This window comes from Astatotilapia calliptera, chromosome 20, assembly GCF_964374335.1.
Source record: "Astatotilapia calliptera chromosome 20, fAstCal68.1, whole genome shotgun sequence".
NCBI classification, from domain to species: Eukaryota; Metazoa; Chordata; class Actinopteri; order Cichliformes; family Cichlidae; genus Astatotilapia; species Astatotilapia calliptera.
In genome coordinates, this window is record NC_137441.1 from 5,829,712 (window position 1) to 5,849,355 (window position 19,644).

Sequence of the window (19,644 nt, forward strand, 5' to 3'; positions counted from 1 at the left end):
ATATAATTTAAGAACCACGCTGAGGAAAGAAGGAAGTGCAGGCAAAGACAAGACATGTTAGAATGACGAGTGAAAAATTCTAACTTTATTTATTATGGATTTGCAATGTGAGAAGCACTGAGAGGGTGGCAAGTGGGGGATAAATATGGAACAACGGCAAAGACGTGTGCCGTTTCTTGACGATAATGGAGCTAAAAAGCACTCAGCGAGTGGTGTTCAGACCACTAAAAATATACTCCGCAGCAGTGTCTTTCCAGAAATAATGACCCGGGCTTATAAAAAACTGAACTAAACTAAACAATACAAAACTCATTGTGACTAGTTTTCTAAAGCAACTATTTTCCTTCTATCAAAATAACATCTGCCAACTTTATCGCTGAAGGAAGCGCATTGCTGCTCATCCACCAGCAACAGTGCAACAGGATGTAGGTATCGAGTGCATTTCCCTCAGCTGAGCTGTAATATTAGCTACATGGGTGCTTGTTTTGGTTGGCAAATGGAAACTATAGAAAGAAAAAAGTGTTTACAACAAGGTCTTTTTGATAAATCAGATCATCATAACAAAAAGCATGCATGCTTTTTAACCTCCTAGGACCTGGCGTCCACATATGTGGACATCACATTTTGGGTTATTTAGACCAGAATACTCAATTTTGCTCTACAAGGGCCCGATATCCACTTATGAGGACATTATACTGCTACTGTTCCATCAAAATTTTAAACGAATATCCTCATATGTGGCTCTCATCTTTCTTAGAAATAAAAATTAGGTTAAAAAAATCTGGTAAGTCTTTATTTTTACATTCATCCCGTCCCAATCAGCCCAAATATCAAAGAGAAATTAACAATGCATGCTGGTGGAAGAGTTCGGGACTTAGGATAAATAAATATCAGCAAAGTGCCATTTAGTTCCATTATATTCAAAAGAAAGCAGACATTAAATCTCCACAACTGGCAAACTCATAAAAACGTACTGGATAAAATCCAGTCCAGCTGATAGCCACTTGGGTCCTAGATTCAGGTGTTTGCTTTGTGATTTTACTTCACACACTGTCAATAGTGACACGAACACAGAACCATAACCATAAGGGACATTTGCTTCACAGCAATCTTCTTTTAAGGTGGACCTTTAATGTTTTCCAGGTCTATATTATTATTATTGGACTCTTACACTTCAAGATAATCTTCATTTATCTCATACCGAGCCTTTGGTGCACCTGCTCTCTGAAACGAGCCATTATATCTCCTCTCCCTTTAAGCCAACATTCTCAAACACAAGTTTGAACAATAGGTGGACGTTTAGCCAGAGCCCTGTGCCCGAGATGACCATATCAGGGACCGACATCATACAGAAAAGAGGAGAAAAAAAATGTCTGAAACAGGGAATTACTTGTTGGAATTACTTGTAGATACAATGACCTCATAATTTTCATGTATAAACAGTATATATGAAATGTATACATGACAGAAAATTAGGAACAGTGACGCATTTTAATACTGTGTGTCGTAACAAATACGTAACACAGGAATTATAGAAACACAATGGAGGGTTTCTGTTACAGTCTTTGGTAAAAATGTCTTTTGTTTTCCAACTGATGCAACAATCTTTGCCGCTTAGAAATCCTGCGGCTGTAAAGGCGACTTTAGAGATGGTCCGGCACAAAGACTCAGTCCTCTATTTTATGTTTACCAGCAGCTCCAAACACAGCAGGTTATGAGTATAGGAGTGGCTGAAGAAAAAAATATTTTCCTTAGTGTTCTGCAAGTTCTGCACTGGGAATCTGATGCTTTCATACTGGTGGACTGCAGAGATGGCTCTGCACACAGACTCATGCCTCTAGCTCATTTAATTTGCAATATGCACACCAGCAGAAACAGAACCATCAGTGCACTCACAGCCTGCCGGCTAAGCTTTGTGCAGCCTGCAGCAGAAATAAAGTGCAGCTACAGAGATCTCATAAACTCGGTTATTTCTAGTTACGTATTCAGTATTTTTTTTGTCTAAATAGAGAAGAAACGGAGTTTGTTACCTGGTAGTGAGCGGTGGGGTGGTTGGGTAGTTTCTGCTGAAAAAGCTCACACAGCGCTCGGTTCTGTCTCTCCAGGTCAAACACCAACATCTTCAGCTTGATGCACTCCTCCCTCAGATCCTGTTCACAGACACAGAGCAGTGAGACACGATGGATGGCGCTGAGTCTATAATCCAAGATAAATCAAACCTAAATATAGATATTTAACTTTAAGTTACCTTTTGATTCAGCAGAGCTTGGACCACATGGTTGGCAACCTGATAGCGTGAGAAAGCATTTACATGAGTTTACGTTTCGTGAGTGACTTTGCAGATTTTATAACTTTCATCGTGGACTCACCTCATCCAAGCATCTCTCGTAAGCTTCTCTCTGACTCTCATTGGCCAGCACGAGAGCTGAATTCTCTGCCTGCGAAGCAAATGATGAATAAATCATGTAAACATGAAAAAAAAACATTCAAAGGTCCCAGTATATGCTTAGTACCCAGCAGACACCAAAACTACCACTGCAGTCCAGTGCAGTAATTTCCCACATATAACATTACAATGCAAAAAAACAGATGTTGTAACATAAAACACAATTTAGATGTTTTCATTATCATCCAACCAGAAAAACCTGTTAGAAGCAAAGCCTTTAGGAGCCATTTGACATTTGGTGTAATGAGCTTATTACCAAGACTCAAACAGAAGAGGCCTGAGGAAGTTACTGATTCCAGTCAAGAAACAGTATGCAAGATTAGGCACAGTAAAATGTCAATTGGCTGTTTTCACACTGTTTTTTTGTGGCTTAAAGTCCCAATGAAAAGCAAATATATATCTTCAAGTTTTAAACGTGTGTCTCTGCGTCCATTCTGCTAATAATGCTCCAGAAAGCAAAATATTAGAATTAAATCATTTTGGTCAAACATAGTTAGATTATTTTATTTGAGAGAAGACAGGAAGTCTGGGTAAAGCTACTGGTTTGTCTGCACTAACACAGGTGCTTTTGCCACATATTACCTTCCCACCCTCAGCAATTTATTTTAAAATCCACCCATGTGGACACATGTAAATATGTCACATCGATAAACGTATCAAGGCAAGCTTCCTTCAAGCAGCCTGCTAATCCCCAACAAAAAGATTTTGTTAGCTTTAAGGAGAGCTAGGTGGTGAGTAGCTTCCGCAATTCCAGTCAAAGCTAACCAGCTGCTACCTGTAGAGTTATACTGGAGTGTGCAATGTGCTCATCTATCAGCAAGAAAGTGAATAACTGTAACTTTGTCCTTTAGAACATTAGCAAAGAAGTGTAAACTTAAATCAATATCAATAAATCATTGCAGTCTTTGTGAGCAGTTTCTTTCCTTTGATATCACCACCTTTAGATTTATTTTTACATTTTAAATTTCAATTTGAAGCCTTCACAAAGTCAACATTCAACATCTGGGTTTATGTAGCCAGAGCTGTGCACCCAAAACGACCGCATGAATTGTCTCTTATGGCCCAGATTGTGTGGTCTAAAATAATACCAACATCAATGACAATTTATTGCCTGCAGTTGCTTTTGTATGTAAGAAATCTCCACAGAACTAACGGGAAACAGCAGACAAACGTGTGTCGCTGCCACTGGTGGAGGTGGTTTGAGTTGTCAATGATCCCAAAGAGGACGGCGAGTCTTTCGCTCCCTCACCTCCAGCTCTCTCAGTCGGTCCATGAGCTCGCTGCTGTTGTCCTCCAGGTAAGACTCCACGTCTCCCTCCTCGCCTTCCTCGTCCGAACCAAAATCCTCGTCGCACATTCTCTGTTCTGTCTCATCAGACATTGTTTTCATCTGCAAGAAATGAAGGTTGTTACCACATTACGATTAATCTGAAAGCATGAGACCAAAAACGTCAGTCGCTCGGTGGGGCGTCTACATACAGTTCATCTTATTTGTGGAGAAATCACACAGTGTAGACCAAAATAAGTCATAATGAGGCACCAGCAAGATTGAGCCCATCCTTCTGTGCTTTCAGAAATGGAAATGTTAAAGTTTGCAGCTCTGAGCTGTCAAAAAATACAGAGAAAAATAAATAAAATGACAAACTGACAGTTGTGATGTTAACTGGCAATCACTCAGGTGATGATGTGGAGTAATTTGAAAGCAATGAAACAGAGAGTGTTCGATTTACATATATTTTTTTAAACTAAAGAGTCGTGAAGTAACTGAAGCACTTCTTTCGACTCACAATCCAAACACAGACCAACTCAACAACTTCTGCCCAGCAATAAATACTAAAAATAACCCTTATCGTCCGATTTGTTGTATGCATGGTGAATAAAAAGGAAACCATGAAATTGTCACGTCTGACACACTGCTGTTAATCAATCAGTCATTTCATGTTGTCTCAGTTCCTGCTGCCTGCGTCTTATTTGTGCTGTTGCTGTAAACTCCACCCGTCTGGCTCTCCAAGCAAACCAAAACAAACACCGGGGATACCAGTAAACTGCACCGAGGCCTGTTTTACATCAAACCCTGTTTTCATCTCCAGGAGTGACGTTAACGTTATTACCACCATTAAACTCTGTCTGTACTCTGACAGCAGCAGCGTCTCGTTTCAACACCACTTCAGAGTGAAGCCCTCTACACTCCACGCGTGAGCAGCCTGTTACTGCCTCCGCATCGCAGTACCTACTACATATCGAGGATCGCTCCACAAATGCATTAATCCATGGATCCTGCGTTGTTTCAGACACTCTGGACAGAGATAAGCCTTTGTGTCCATATTGCACTGCTTCAGTAAATCCACAGATCGACGTGCAGCTCCACGCTGAGCAAACCGGCTGCCCGAGTCTGCGAGCATGGCACACTGCGGGGCATATGGCTGAGCACCAGTCCATCAGGCACGGCTCCAGGTGTGTCTCAGAGTACAGAGAGAGAGAGAGACAGGAAGTAGGTGTGACAAAGTGGACCCAGATCCAAAAGCCACATCTTAAAGAGTCATTAGAGCGGATGAAACAAGGCTGATTCTGTGGCTGGAGGCCAATCAGGACCTGGCACACTTTCCTGTCTTCCTGACACGGACAGGTGACACACAAACAAACCGCCGTGTGCACTTAACGCATGCAGAGAGGCTCTAATATTCAGGGCACAGTGTCCAACCTCAGTTCTGTTTCCTGAAACATATTTTGAGCCTGAAAACCTGAAGTTGGCATGTAAGGTCGTATTATTTGAAATCTTTCTTTATTATTCAACCAAAACAGTTCAGGTAATATTCACTGTGCTATCCACACCACTTCACCCTTACTGTTATACAGGGTGACGCCTTTGCTCTCTACCGTCAGCCCTATATACACCCTCCTGCTGCTATAAATACTCACCGGAGAAACAAATCTGGATTAATCCAAGGCTGAAAATAGTCCCAAAGAAACACACGATTTACTCCCGATGACTATGGTTAGGTAAAAGCTATGTCCTTCCACTCCTTTATTAGTGTTTTTTACACAAAGTTACACCTGATTCTTCCTTTTTAATCAGTTTTCAACATATATATATATATATATATATATACTAACTTATTGGAAGTTACATTTCTACTTTTTATAATACACAATCTGTTCTTTTCCAATTATTCTAAATATTCTTGACTATTTAAACACTTATCTGTACTTTAATTTTAATAACTGTACAGTACTCTGTTTTGGTAACTATTGTCCATGATGTAAATATGTAAAAAAATGTGTGTGTTTCTGTTCTATGTCCTGTGTCCTGTTCTGTTTGTATATGTGTTTTTTTGCTGCTGTTACAACCAAATTTCCCCCTTTTGGGACAATTAAAGGATTATTCTATTCTATTCTATTCTATTCTATTCTATTCTATTCTTGTTTTGGTTGCTAAATGCAGCAGAGTATCACCAACTAGCTGATAAAGTGACAACTGCCATTTTTTGGCTGAGAAATGAAGCCAGTGTAAGAGTGCAAATGCAGTTCCTCTCATGGCCACTTGACTGGACCTCAGACTTGAGTCCCAGTCCTCAGACTTCCACCGTAGCCTCCATCCTCTATCCAGACCTCTGCAAACTAACACGGCAGTGGCCACAATCTGAAGTTTGAGACTAGGATTCACCATCTATGGCCTGCTGAGGTAATACAACGATAATGATTAGCCTAAGCTAATGATGAAAGTATTGCAAAGCTTATAAATTTTAAGGATTAACAACTAGCGTTGGCGGCGACATTCCCAGAAAAGCCATCATTGAAGCAAACAGAACATTTTCTTCTGCTGCTATCGAAACCCGAGTTGATGCTCATTATAAAGTAGCCACAGGAAATGCGAGGTGCTCGTCAGCAGTGAGCTTACAGCCATCAGTGAATCAGTCTGAGATTTCTGCATTAGTAACAGTCAGAGAAGGAGCCACGGTGAGCTGTTAGAAGAAGAGCTCCAGGCGACTGCTGCACGCCTCCAGCTTCGCAGCACTGCGCCCTCCTGTTGACAGACTCATGCCGAGTGCAGCAAAAAGTGACGGAAAGAGAAAAATTATTACCAAACTTCTTTATTAAAGTGAAAATAATTTAACTTTAGACACCTGCAGCATGAAACTGGGTTTGCTGTTCCCACCAGTGACTGAGATGAAGTATTTCCTTGTTTGTGACGAGTAAAAAAAAGGACGTGGATGGGGTGTAACTTTTTAGTTTTTAAACTTAAAGAGAGGGTATCCCTTTCAATATTCTATAAAATGTGTGTTTGTCACTACAATATTAACAGAGAAAAATGGGGGACTTTTATTTTGGAAGAAAATGCTATAAAGCTCCAGTTGGTTGCTGTAAAGCTGGATTGGTTATGAGTGACAAACAGTTTGCAGCAGAGAAACTCATGCAACATGAAGGAAACAGCAAAGGTCAGCAGTTTAGAGAAATTTAAGCTGATATATCAACAACTTCTATTTGTATAAAAGTTTTTCACTTAACCACAAACTGAGGTCGAGTGAGTGGCTGAAAAGATACAAGAACGACCGTTTGTCTCTCTCTCACTTCTTCTTTCATTATATTTGGTTTGACACTTGTCGGGAAGCTTTTACTACACTTACACTAACACGTCGTTATGTTGTCAACTCAGTTATTTTTATTATTTCACTTCACCCGTCTCTTGTCAGCTACACGTCACACACACAGTGTGTGTGAGGAGCAGCAAAAGGAGGTGCACTCAGACGGAGCCGGTAAACAGCAGCAGCATGCAATAATGACCTACACTGAGCTTAAAGGAGACTAGTCTGAAGAATTTAAAGTGATTAACATGAACCTATAAATACCATCCATCCAGCCCATAAGCAGAGAAGCCCAGTAACTTCCTCCAGTTCCTGTATCCTCCGCCCTCCGCCCAGTAGGACACGCCTGCAACACCTCACCCAGGAGGTGCCCAGGAGATGCTTGAACCACCTCAGATTGCTGGTTTCTATATGAAGGAGTAGTGGCCCTACTCTGAGTCCCTAACAAATGACTCCTCACCTCATCTCTAAGGATGAAGCCCACCGACCTTCAGGGAAATCTAAAATTCATCGTTTGTATCAGCGATTTTTTTGGTCATCGCTCGGAGTTCGAGGCCATAGGTGAGGTTAGAGAGGTAGACTGACCTTTAAATCAACAGCTTTACTTTCACACACACCTCTCTGGACAAGCAGACTGGTATAGCCATCTTCTCTTCCTCCCTAACTCATGTAAAAGATACTTAAACTCCTCCATGTGGTGCAGCAAAGCATCCCTGACCCGGAGTAGCCACTCCACCCTTTTCTAGCTGAGAACAATGGCCTCAGACTTGAAGGTGGTCATGGGAAAAAGCTGTATCGCTGCATTATAAAATAAACGATGAGAAGCCGAAGTCATTTAAAAACAAACAAACACACTGAGAATCTGTGAGCTGTTTCACAAACGTGTCATCATGTTACTGATGGATTAGAACCGTATATTAAGACATTGCAGAGATGTTTGTGGACACCAACTCCAATGTCAAGTGCCAAAAAATGCATCATTTTAATGTCACGTTATTGGCCCAAGTATTGAAGTACAACAAGCCTTAAATATGAACTCAACAAATGCACAGAGAATTAAAAGCACTGATTGGAAATGTTCAGTAGCTTCTAATAGTTTAAAAACATAAAAAATAAAAACTCAGCAGAGACCCACCAGGCCTCGTGTAACAGGAGCTGTTTGCAAAGCGTTTACGGGAAGATTATCGAACATCGCTGGGCTGTGAACGCCGACTGACAAACCTGAGCAGCACCATCCAAAGTGTAGGCTGCTTATTGAGCCGCGATCGACTCCACGCGGCCGAATCTACACGTATAATGGAGGGATGATCAATGAACCCCATCTAAGAACGGAAGCAGATATTAGTATCGTTCCTGCATCCAAGGTCAAACGGATGGCTGAGTGGTTATAAATACCAGATCTTCTCTTCACTAATGCACATCAAAGCTCCGGGCAGCAGGATGGAGCAGCATGCACACATCCCTCTGTGTGTGTGTTTGCGAACATTCACATGGAAATTACAGTGTGCACCAAAAGACAACAAAAGTGATTCTAAATATAACACGAAAATGTGGTTTTGCCTTGGCTGCTGTGGTTTTTCTTTTGAAGTGCACAGATAATGTCACAAGCCTCTCTGGAAAAAAAAACGAAAAAAAAGCCACCAGCAAAGAAGCATCTGTTAGAACGAGTTACGCTCATTTTTATTTTTATTTTACAATTTACGGTATTCGGCTTCTTGGGACATAAAACAGCAAATCTTCACATCGACAAGCAGCCAGGCTGAGGTTCGATGACCGAATAATTGATCAACAATCAATTTTTTTTCCTCAGCAAATATATCGTGTGCCTATTGACTAATCGGCTATAGACTGTACAGAGAGATTATTTACCATAAAGCTAAACACAGAAGCAGCTTTTCCCCTAAATGCTGTGCAAAAGTCTCGACCCACCTTCCATTTCATCACATTTTCCTAAGATAATGGGAAACAGGTGCAGCGACTTATTGAAATATGTGCAAACATACATGGAACTATAGTGTTTAAGGTTTGTACAGTTCTAACAAGCCTAAAAGTCAATATTCAACACAGTCTGACCTCTTTTAGGCAGTTTTCTTGTACTTTAAACAGTCTTCAGAAATAGTTTCCAGGCTTTTTTAAAAGACATTCAAAGCTTTTCTTTGTTTTTTTTTATCTGCTTTTGTTCAGTGCTCTGTCAGGATGATCCCTGCTTCAGTAATGTTGAGGTCCAGGCTCTGGGGAGGCCAATCCATGACTGACAGTCATCCACTGTGTGCTCTTCTATCCAGGTTATTGCCAATAAGACACTTTTTCAAATGTTATTGTATGATGTAACAAAGTCTGAGGGAGCTTTTACTAGAAAAAAGTAGAAGAACGGTGTTGGGGATTTAGACAGAATCTCTAACACCTCTAGCTGGCATGCATCCCCACAGCTGTAGACGCTGCTGTAGCTCTGTAACTGTAACCTGGATCCACTGTTACAATGGTAGATTCTCATATTAGACATGAAGAAACTTGAATTCTGCTCTAACGCTAATGCCGGTTCAAAATACACGATATCAGCCCATCTAATCTGGACCACATAGGGCGTCTGAGACTGGAACAAAAAGTTTATCATCTCATCTTGCACACTGTGTCACAATGGACAAAAAAAATGATGCTGCAACTGATACGCCTCATAAAGTGTGACAAAACAAAAATGCCACAAAGTCTTTCCACAACAGCTCACTCACTGTCGTGACGCTGACCGCTTTTTCTGTGTACGACTGCAAACATCACAAAAGCAGAAGGCGGCTGGTGTAGATGTAGTTTGATGCAGCTATGAAACTAAATTGACCACTGATGTCAGACATGCTGCGTCAGCTGCCATTATCTGTTTACATTCTTTGTTTTAAAAAAAGAAGCAAACTCTAACTCTTTTTTCCCCCATAAAGACGAAATTTGACGACCTTTATATTCAATACACATGCGGTCTGATGACCTTCAGAATAAGTTCTGGGATTTTCCAGTTTAGCCCCAGTAAACTGTACAGGCAGAGATAACCCTCTCTAATAATCGCAGTCATTTTGTTCTGGAAGCAGGCCTGAAATCTGACAAACTATTCAGCTCAGAAAAGAGAAACAACTTTTTACCCCAGGCAGGCATCCAAGGTGGAAAACAGTTAAACTATCAGCCATCATTTAATGACAAATTGGCTTCTATTTTTTAATTTCTGCACTTTTAATCAATGACTAGCAGATAAACAAAATCCCAGCATTTTGGCTAATGTGTTCACATCATTTAAAAAAAAAAGTATTCTTACTAACAGACCTCTTTTAATGCAGTTTTTGAACACACTCAGAAATATCTGGACTACAAAGCGGGATCGTATTTCTCCCACATTAGCTTCCCTTCCTTGGCTCCCTGTTAAGAATTGAATTTAAAATCCTTCTTCTCACATACAAAGTCCTGAAGGATCAAACCTCCATCACATCTTAAAAACCTTTTAGTATCATGTTATCCCAGCAGAGTGCTTCGCTCACAGACTGCAGGCTTACTTGCGGTTCTTGGAGTTTCTAAAAGTAGAATGGGAGGCAGAGCCTCCAGCTTTCAGGCTCCTCTCCTGTGGAACCAGTTTGGGAGACAGAAACACTCTCTGCTTTAAAGATCTGATTTAAAACTTCCCTTTTTGATAAAACTTATAGTTAGACCAGGATCAGAAGCATTTCTTAGTTATGCTGCTATAGGATAAAGCTGCTGGGGGGTTTCCCATGATGCCCATTTTCTCTCCACTCCCCTTTCTTTTCACTATTAATGTCTTTAAACACCATCACTCCATGATGCTAACTTTTGGCTTCTTGTTTGTGTTTTCTCCCTTTCTCTCTATGGTCTACATTTTTCTTCCTTCTTGCCAAGCACAAGTTTTCTTTCTCATATTGTGGGCATTTACTGTGCAATTTTAAGGGGGTTTCAGCACGACTACACAAAATCTAGTAAAGCCAAAAGGTGGGCAAAGGAAGAATTCGTTACATTTTGAACCAGATCTGCAGCGCTGACCTTGGCAGATGATGCACTCGCCGACTGCTTTTCTGCTTCATTCATCTGCAGATAAATTGTTTCATCTACAAAGTGTCTCAAAACTGTGAAATATTTCAGCTGTAGCTGCCTCGTTTTGTCCAGCTAACAATCCATAACCCAAAGAAATGCAGTTAGCAGATCATCAATGAAAAGGAAAAGCATCAAAAGCTTCGCTGCTATTCATTTTCGGTCTCAGTGTTGATTTATATCGAAAGTAAGCCACATATTCATTGCCATTTTGTTGGTACTACAGAGATAAACTTGCTGTAACATCTTTGGGAAACACGGAGAGGGGGAGGTGAACTAACAGACAGGGAGTGAGGGAAGGAGGGAGTGAGGGAGGCTACTTCTGGCTGCTTTCTGAACTGCGGTATTGTCACGATGGGGGTGGTATAAGAGGCTGTGACTGGCCTGAAAGTGCACACAGAGGCTCATTGACAGGGCAGAGGAGAGGAGGCTCGGTGGGTCCCGGCGGGGCTGCAGCAGTGCCAGCAAGCTCCTTCCACAGACTCACAGCCGCTGGTGCTGTCAGAGAGAAACCACGAGGGGAATGCAAACGGAGTCGATGCTGCTGCTCTGCTCAGCTCTTTTTTTTTTTAATCCACCTACTACTGAGCGAGGCAATATTCTGAGCACAATTTTATTCATCACTGAGAGCAATTGACGATAAAAAAAAAAAATGTCCTTGCGACGGCATATTCTGATAGGATAGTGATGCGACAAGGTCGATGTGGGATGTTCATTTATTCACATCTGAACAGCCTGATCGCTGAATTTATTCTCAGGTGCAAGAAAAAGACTTAAAGGGATATTCCACTGATTTAAACATGTATTTAACCATCACAGTGGGGAAACTACACAGACTGAGAAATTTAAAAATAATAGAGTTATATCAGCTTTGGGTTGAGAGTTTAATTTAGCCATTAGCCCTGTAAGGTAGGGACCATACTCTGCTGCGGACAGCGTGGATGAGAAGTCAAGCCTGCTGTAGTCGACTGCAGTGCAGCATTTCTGTGGACGACTCTGTGGAGTCACACATGTCAGCACAGAGCCTCAGTCCTACCCTTCACCAAGATCCGAGCATACTTGTGCACGCAGAAAGTCTAAAACACTTTTATGGTCTAATTATTCTTGCATCCCTTCACAGGCTTCCAGTAAAATTCACAATCAACTTTTAAATTCTGTTACCAACATATAAAGCTCTACATGGAAAGGCCTTTACCAGAACAGCCGGCCTCGCCAGTCCTCTGATGTGTGCATGTCGGGATGAATGCCTGACTGTATGGTAATCAGGCGATAAACTTAAATTAATAATTAAACTACCTGATGCTAAACAGTTTGCAAAAAAGAAATCTTTCGCCAAAACACAGAATTACAGTTATGATTGGTTCTCAGCATCCTTCAGCTGGAGGTGTGCCATTTGACAAGAGGGGGCATCCACACTTTCACTCAGTGTGTGTATCTTAATGGAGGATCCACCACATTAAAGGCTTTTAAATGAAGTAGACTTATGTGGAAAAGAGTTAAAAGTCCCCCCAACACCAAGTCTGCACCAGTGTGAACTCATAACGCATCCCACCCACTATCCAAACCTTCTGTTTACCAGGGCCAGCCAATCAAAAGGACGGGCTCTAAGAGATAATGAACCGAGAGGCTACACCAGTATAACATAAATAAGGAACTGCACTGGGAATCCCAACAAGCTTATCAGGCATCAGAAACAGATACTGTTTGAAATAATCGGTCAAAGTATCAGCAGGTTAACCGATAACAAAAATAACTGTTAGGAGAAGGATGTGATGAGTTGCAGTGAATGTAATATTCACTCGTTCCTTTATGCATAAGCAGTAACAAACATCACAGTCACTGTGCACAATATTTGCATTGAGTGGGCAATAAAATCCATTCCTGTGGAACCAGTTTGGACTCGTGGGACAGAAACTCTCTCTTCGACTCTCACGTTCAGCTTCAAACTTTCGTTTTGGTAAAGCTCACGAACGGGACTGGATCAGGTGACCCAGAACAAATCCTTAGTTACCCTGCGACGTGCTCAGGCTGCTGCAGGACTTCCACGATGCAGAGAAGCTTTCTATGCATCTGTTATTTCCGATTTTATAATCTTTGCATCTTCATGCTCCCTGCACCTTTCAACTCTGGAGCTGTATGTTTCTGATCTACTCCAACCGATAAGACTAGTGCAATTCATCATGGCCTCCAACCATGCATGTCACTGTATCCTACATGATAACTGGACAAATATGTCCAATACTAATAATATCACAATAACCCTATAAAGTCTGTTAAAATCATCCATAAATTTATTTTTGTTTATTTTTAAAACAGTACTGGCAACTTTAACTTGTATGAAGACATATTCCTGCAGAACTCAGATCAGACAGCTCCAAATCACAGGGCACCGTAACACCATCTCAGAGGAACCGACATTAGCCCGAACGCTGGGTAAGCAGAGGAGCAGCAGGAAGACAACAAAATCGTAATTAAATTAAGAATTAAATTAAGAATTAAATCTTCAACAGTCTCCAGAGCATCACTCAACAACATAACAGCAGCCTGACTGCACCTGCATGAGTGACTCGGTCTAACTGGGCTGAAGTGTTGTGGGAAAGTGAGTCTCTCCAACTGCAAGATGGGATCCAGCCAAAAGAGAAGAGAGCCAATATAAACCACAAAATGTGGCCCAAACTGTGCTGCTGCTGCTGCACGAATTCAAACCACAATTATCGATACCTTTATATACTTCTGTACTTCTAACCAGATTATCAAGATAATCAAGTTAAAACAATCATCTGTCATTTTGCTCTTTTTCTTCTTTTTATCTGAAGTCAGGTCACAGTGGCAGCAGCTAAACTGGGTATTCCACACATGCTTTCTCCTAGCTACACTTTCCAGTTTCTCCTGTGGGATCCCAAGTTTCTCCCAGGCCAGATGAAGCACATAATCTCTCCAGTGGGTTCTGGATCTACTCTGAAGTCTCCTCCTAGTATGGCATGCCTGAAAAACCTTCAGGTAGACATCCAGGAATCCTTTGGACAGGAAGGAACCGCGACTCTACTCAGAGCTGCCCCTTGGTGTCTGAGCCCAGGCACCCTGCAGGGAAACCCATTTGACCTCGTTCTTTTGGTCAGCGCACAGCTCACAGGGCTGGCTGAGGCAGATTTGCCTTAGCGTGAACCAAGACGACTGAAAGAGACTTTGGTCATCAAGAAAATTAAACCCTGCTGGGAAACGTTTTAGCTTCGAGGAGTCTGGAGAGGAAGTTCAACAAATGCACGAAGTTGCAAAAGCTGAGGTAGTATGATGAGGATTTTTTTTAAAAAGGAGCAGCCCCCGCTGAGGCCCAAAGGTTGTCTTCACTGGCTCTGTCTGAGGTTTCTTTCTGTTAACAGGTTTTCTCCCCGTTGCCACCGACAGCTGCCTCGGTGTCATTCTACACTACTTTAAGGTTTTGGCCTTGCTGTATAAATTCCTAAAATAAACTCGGCCAAAAAAAAGTCTTGGTTGTTTTTTATGTCTATAGAAATAAGGAAGCAAACAAGAGGACACGAGCAAGGATGCACGCATAAAGAAGGGATGAAAAAACAGATAAGATGAAGGTCAAAGTGAGCACAAAGTGTTTTGTTTTTGTAAATGCACCCTTCTGGAAAACACAGCCACTCAATCAGACATCGCTAAGTGTAAACACAGGGCAGCGAGGCGCCGCGTTCGCAGCTAAAAGCTCCAATCAGTGAAGAAAACAGGCAGGATCATGTGTTAGCCTCTGAGCCAAGCGGGCATGTGGTGCTTTTGTTCCTCCTAAAATGACTCAAGCGGATACCTGCGTATGAAAAATGTGAGCTGCGGGGACACTGCTGCACATTCATCAGCAAACAAATAAAGTGCAACTTGACACCAGAGGAATACTAACATGTCTTCTGCTGGAAACAAATAGCTGTGGTGTCCTTTAAACAAATCAGCCAGCAGCGACTGCTGCAAAGGACGGATTAACTTTTCATGGGTGTAAAGCATTGACACAGAAACTACCAACAAGCCTGATGAATAACAAGCAGGGAGACGGAGGAAATGAAACAGAGAAGTGGCACCGAAACCGAGTCAGAGATACATTTTTTTAAAGCTCAGACAATAAAAGAACTGAAGCAAAGGACAGAAAGGAAAGTTAATCTGCAGATACATTCATGATCGCCTGTTTTTTAATTGAAGATGCAGAACTTTCTTTGTGTTTGCTCCTTCTTAAATGTGAGCATGTGCTATAAAATCTATTACGGTTATATAATTAATATTTACATATAGAGTATACACATATAGGTTTGAGACTTGGTGATTAGTAACATTTTCATATCAATAGTGTGTGAAATTTTGGTTAAACACTGCAAAAAACCTCATTTCCTCACTTATCTGGTTAATGAGGCACACGGATGGTTACAGCTCCTTAAACGTGAGGATGTGGTGCTATTCTCCTTATATTAGATTTACAGTTACTGTATGTGGAACAGTTTGTGGTTTGGTTTTGAGATTTTGTGCACGAAACACCAAAACAATAAATCATTAACTCAACAGGTAGCAAATTAATACCGAGCAGAAGATTTTCAGCTCATTTAAAAACAAATATGAACATAACAGTTTAGATTAGCTTTCATTGCATGACATTTAAATAAACAAAATTGATGCCAGCTGAGTTTTCATTTAAATTTGTTATATGACTATTTTGCATCTTTATTCCGATACTTCCTGCCACGTTGCTAGCCGATTTGAATACGCGCTCCGACGCCATCGTAGGATTGGACACGTGCCAAGGAGTTTGAGGGAAACATTAACAGTGAGTCACGTTTTCCCTTTCCCCCCCTTTTTTCTTTCACAGTAACATCTTCACAATAATGTGCTGTGTGTGTGAGAAAATTGCTAAACTAGCACAGTCTAATCTGAGTAGTCTAACACAGGGTTAACCCAGCTGTGTACTCTGGGATTTTGAGTGAGTATGAGATTTAAATTTAATGGTACACATCAAAGGGTCTGATTAATAGTGAGGAAGTAAAACAGATGCTTTCTTGTGTGAAGGAAACTGTAATCAACTAAACTGTGGGTGTCACGCTGCAAGTGTGCTTTCAAAAGTGCCTTTGTTTGACATTGTATAACTAAAAGAATAACTGGCGACATTTAAGACGACATCCGGGCTATTTTCTGCAAATACGAAGGAGCGTGTGCCTTTTATATGTGACATTTTATAAGCTCAACAATGAATCAATTTGTACACAAAATAGTAAATAATAATTATTAGCCTTCAGGAAATCATAACATTATGAATCATGTACTCACCTGCGGGGTCAGCTCTTGTAATGATCCTTGAAGAGGAGTCAGTCTCCCGTCAGGCACCTCTGTCTCCCAACAACAAAACCACGGAGCTGGGGGCGAGAAAACCGGGACATGTTTTAAAACACAACAGCTCCGAGGCTGAAAATCTCCTCGGCACAATGCATGAGCGGACTCCCGGGAGGACAGGATATCTGAATCTTGGATTAGATTGCGGTATTTTATGGAGAACATCAAGTCTCTGTATTTCTCTCATTTCATAATTTGACACACATTTGTGAAGATATGAAAAGAAAGGTGCAGTTTTAACCCCCCATCAAACAATGGGGAAGAATCCTGGATTCAGATCGAGCCTTTTTTGGAATAATCCTGCTAACAAAGACGAACCAACCAATCACAGAGGCTCCTCGGTGGAGGTAATAAACCCCCGGCCTCATCTTTCCCCCTCCCATCCTCCTCCTCCTCCTCTCTGCATCTTAAATCATAAGAAGAAACCGCAAAATCTGCCCGTGTGTAACCAGATCTCAAAAAGTTTGATGCCGGAGTTTAAGATGGGGTTTGAGGTCAATGTCACCTCTGCGATGGGACGCGGGGAAAGGCCGCAGCCTCCTCGGCTCCACAAGCGAACAGGAAACCGAGAGGAGAGGAAGATGCTCCCTTTGCCCTCGGGAGACACCGGCACTCGGCAGACGCCAGCCATGCAAAGACCACAAGCCCCCGCTCCTCTATCTCGCCCTCTTTCCTCAATCTCGTCTTTCCTTTCATCTCTGAGTCATTGTAAAGTGTAATGAAAGAAAGATGGATGAATAATTCAGTAGACAGGATTTAAGAACTCCCCTTTTATGTCTTTCTGAGAATGCAGGACAGTGCCACACAAAGATTTCCTTTAAAGTTTCAGCCTAATGTGGGATTCCCCCATTAATCGAACTCCCCGTTAATTATGCTCGCTTTCTACAAAGGTTTACAGCATAAGTGGGGCGCCGCGTCTGCAGTAGGGTCTCCTCAGCCAGCGTTTTTTTTGTCTCGTCAACACAGAAATGTTTGGGCGCCGAACTGCAGTATTAACTCTTCATTTCTTCATTTCCAAACGTGCTCTATAAGGTAACGGGGCCTGATCCTGTTAGATCTTGTCAAACTGAAATGGGATTAGAGGTGTTGAGCATCTGCCCACTCAATCTGGGGTTTTAATAGAGCAAGAGCAGATCCGCCGTTCTGGCCTTGGTTTGCCAGGTGCTGAGAAACGGAGACCACAAAGTGGCCGGCAGATCGAGAAAAAGCCCTAAACAAGACTCTTACTTTCAAATCCTTTTTTTTTTTGAAGGTGGGATGATAAAAAATTTGAAATATTCAAGGAGGCAAATTTAGGTTTTCAAAGTGGTTTGGTGGGATGCTGGGGATGAGGATGAGGATGAGGAGATTCATGGAATGAGGGCAGGGATAGGGGGAGAAAATTCAAAGGCGACTCAGCCAAAGCAGAGCGAAGAAATGCACAAAAGCTTCTTAAATCATGTCAGTCTCACTCTTGGGGATAGGCAAGGCCATCCGAGTATATGTCAAACACCACCCTTTCCATCTGCCAATCTGTAAAGGCAAAGACTGAAGTTCTCGCTGTGTACGCAAAGTGTGTAGGCGGGATATGTAAACAATGTGACAAAAACCTCAATCCTCACACGCTGGAATTAAGCAAGACTCGGGAATGGCTGAATCTCTCCCAAAAAATGTAGGCCAAAGTCTTTTTTTTTCCTCGTTTTCTGCAGACGCACAGTGGTCGGTATCATTAATACAGATGCAGATAAATATCAAAGTGGAATAGAGATGTGTGTGAGACAGAATCAGGCTGGCGGGTTCCCTCGGCACTGCTTCCTGTCTGATGTTTGGCTACATGAACCGAGACGAATCGCACACAAGCAATATTTGGGATGAGGAGCGAGAGGAGGTGGGGGAAGGGATGGATGAGGAGAAGGAGGAGGAGGAGAAGGAGGAGGAGGAGGGGAGCTCCCTTCCCAAAAGAGGTCTGAGAGATTGGAAGTGAGCCATGCAGGTCTGAGAGCAATCACACAAAACGCAGGGATCCTTCTTAAATCTGTGCCAGCCAACCTCCACACCCATGGAGGAAGCACATCAAGGGTCCCTTCATCCTCCTGATATCACACATTCAGGCAGCATTCAGGCAGCACACCATCCACCACCTCCACCCACCCTCGTGCACGTTTGGCAGATTTATGGCACTTTGTTAGCGGGAACCAAAACAGGATTTGGAGCTGGTTCAGCCAAACATTTAAATAAAAAGGACACAGAGTGTTAACAGTGCTCAGCCTGCTGCTGTCATAAAATGTAAGCTAACCCACGGATATTAATGCTAACCTAAACAACTCACACACACATATGCACACAGGGAAATCAGCCCTCCTTTAGCAGTCATCTCGTGCCTATTCACGTCAAGTCAACACCACAAAACACGAGTCCCCTCGCTGTCATTTCAGGGAGAAAAATCTGCTTCACTTGGACACAGAAACAACATCCCAACAGGCAGACAGAGCGCCGGGCGCTGAAGACCATGTCAGCTGTAAAAACTGCATCACCAATACAAATTAACCCCCTCCTCCCAAAGTACACATTTTGGGTCATCTCACCTTTCTCCTTCTGCCTTTTCTGTCATCCAGTCATCTGAGAGCTCCTCACACCAGAATGAAACGTAAGGCACGAGAAGCAAAGAGGATAAAAAAGACATGAAAGGAGGCCACAACCTTACATTTCTGCTTTCCGGCCGCCGAGGAGATTACGTCCCCCCCCTCCCGCACCACCTCCTGTTAAAAGTGCCGTCACTTTGCGAGCGTGGCGAGGAAGCCGGTTTCCTCTATGCTACAGCTAGAAAAGGCCTGTCCTTGGGCATGAGCATTGTGTATGTGTCTGTGCTGTCTGCAGAGGCTGCCATGCCTCCCATTGTTCCAGGGCGAGTGAGGCAGGCTTCCTACCCCAACAGACCCTGCCTACTACAACAGCTGTGGACCAGCCCCCACCTCCCAGTTGCTCTCCTTCTCCCCTCCTCCTCCACCTCCTACAACTCCTGCCTGTGCTGCTGCTGCTGCTAAACATTAACCCCACAGCTGCCGGCTTGGGTCATAAAGAGGAGGAGAAGGGGGAGTTGTTTTCACAGGAGACCCTACCTTGTACGGACAAAGGGACGTAACAGGGAGAGGATATCCGACATCCCGGCCGAACTGACAGCAGCTCTGC

At 42.5% G+C, this 19,644-nt stretch overlaps 1 protein-coding gene across 5 annotated transcripts in view; it reads right to left on the reverse strand.

The window, feature by feature from the left end:
• The window catches only part of nckap5l (NCK-associated protein 5-like), a 58,096-nt gene that overhangs the window by 11,068 nt on the left and 27,384 nt on the right, over positions 1-19,644 (reverse strand). For 2 of the 5 annotated variants that reach the window (XM_026155277.2, XM_026155276.2), the window contains exons 2-6: positions 16,414-16,499; positions 3,696-3,836; positions 2,370-2,438; positions 2,249-2,287; positions 2,031-2,150 (exon numbers count right to left, since the gene is read on the reverse strand). In XM_026155277.2, the coding sequence (XP_026011062.2) occupies positions 2,031-2,150; positions 2,249-2,287; positions 2,370-2,438; positions 3,696-3,836 (369 nt within the window). In that variant the 5' untranslated portion in view covers positions 16,414-16,499. Of the gene's footprint in view, positions 1-2,030; positions 2,151-2,248; positions 2,288-2,369; positions 2,439-3,695; positions 3,837-4,680; positions 4,864-16,413; positions 16,500-19,040; positions 19,408-19,644 lie in introns of those variants that run through there. The other 3 variants (XM_026155278.2, XM_026155275.2, XM_080294764.1) reach the window with 3 other exon arrangements.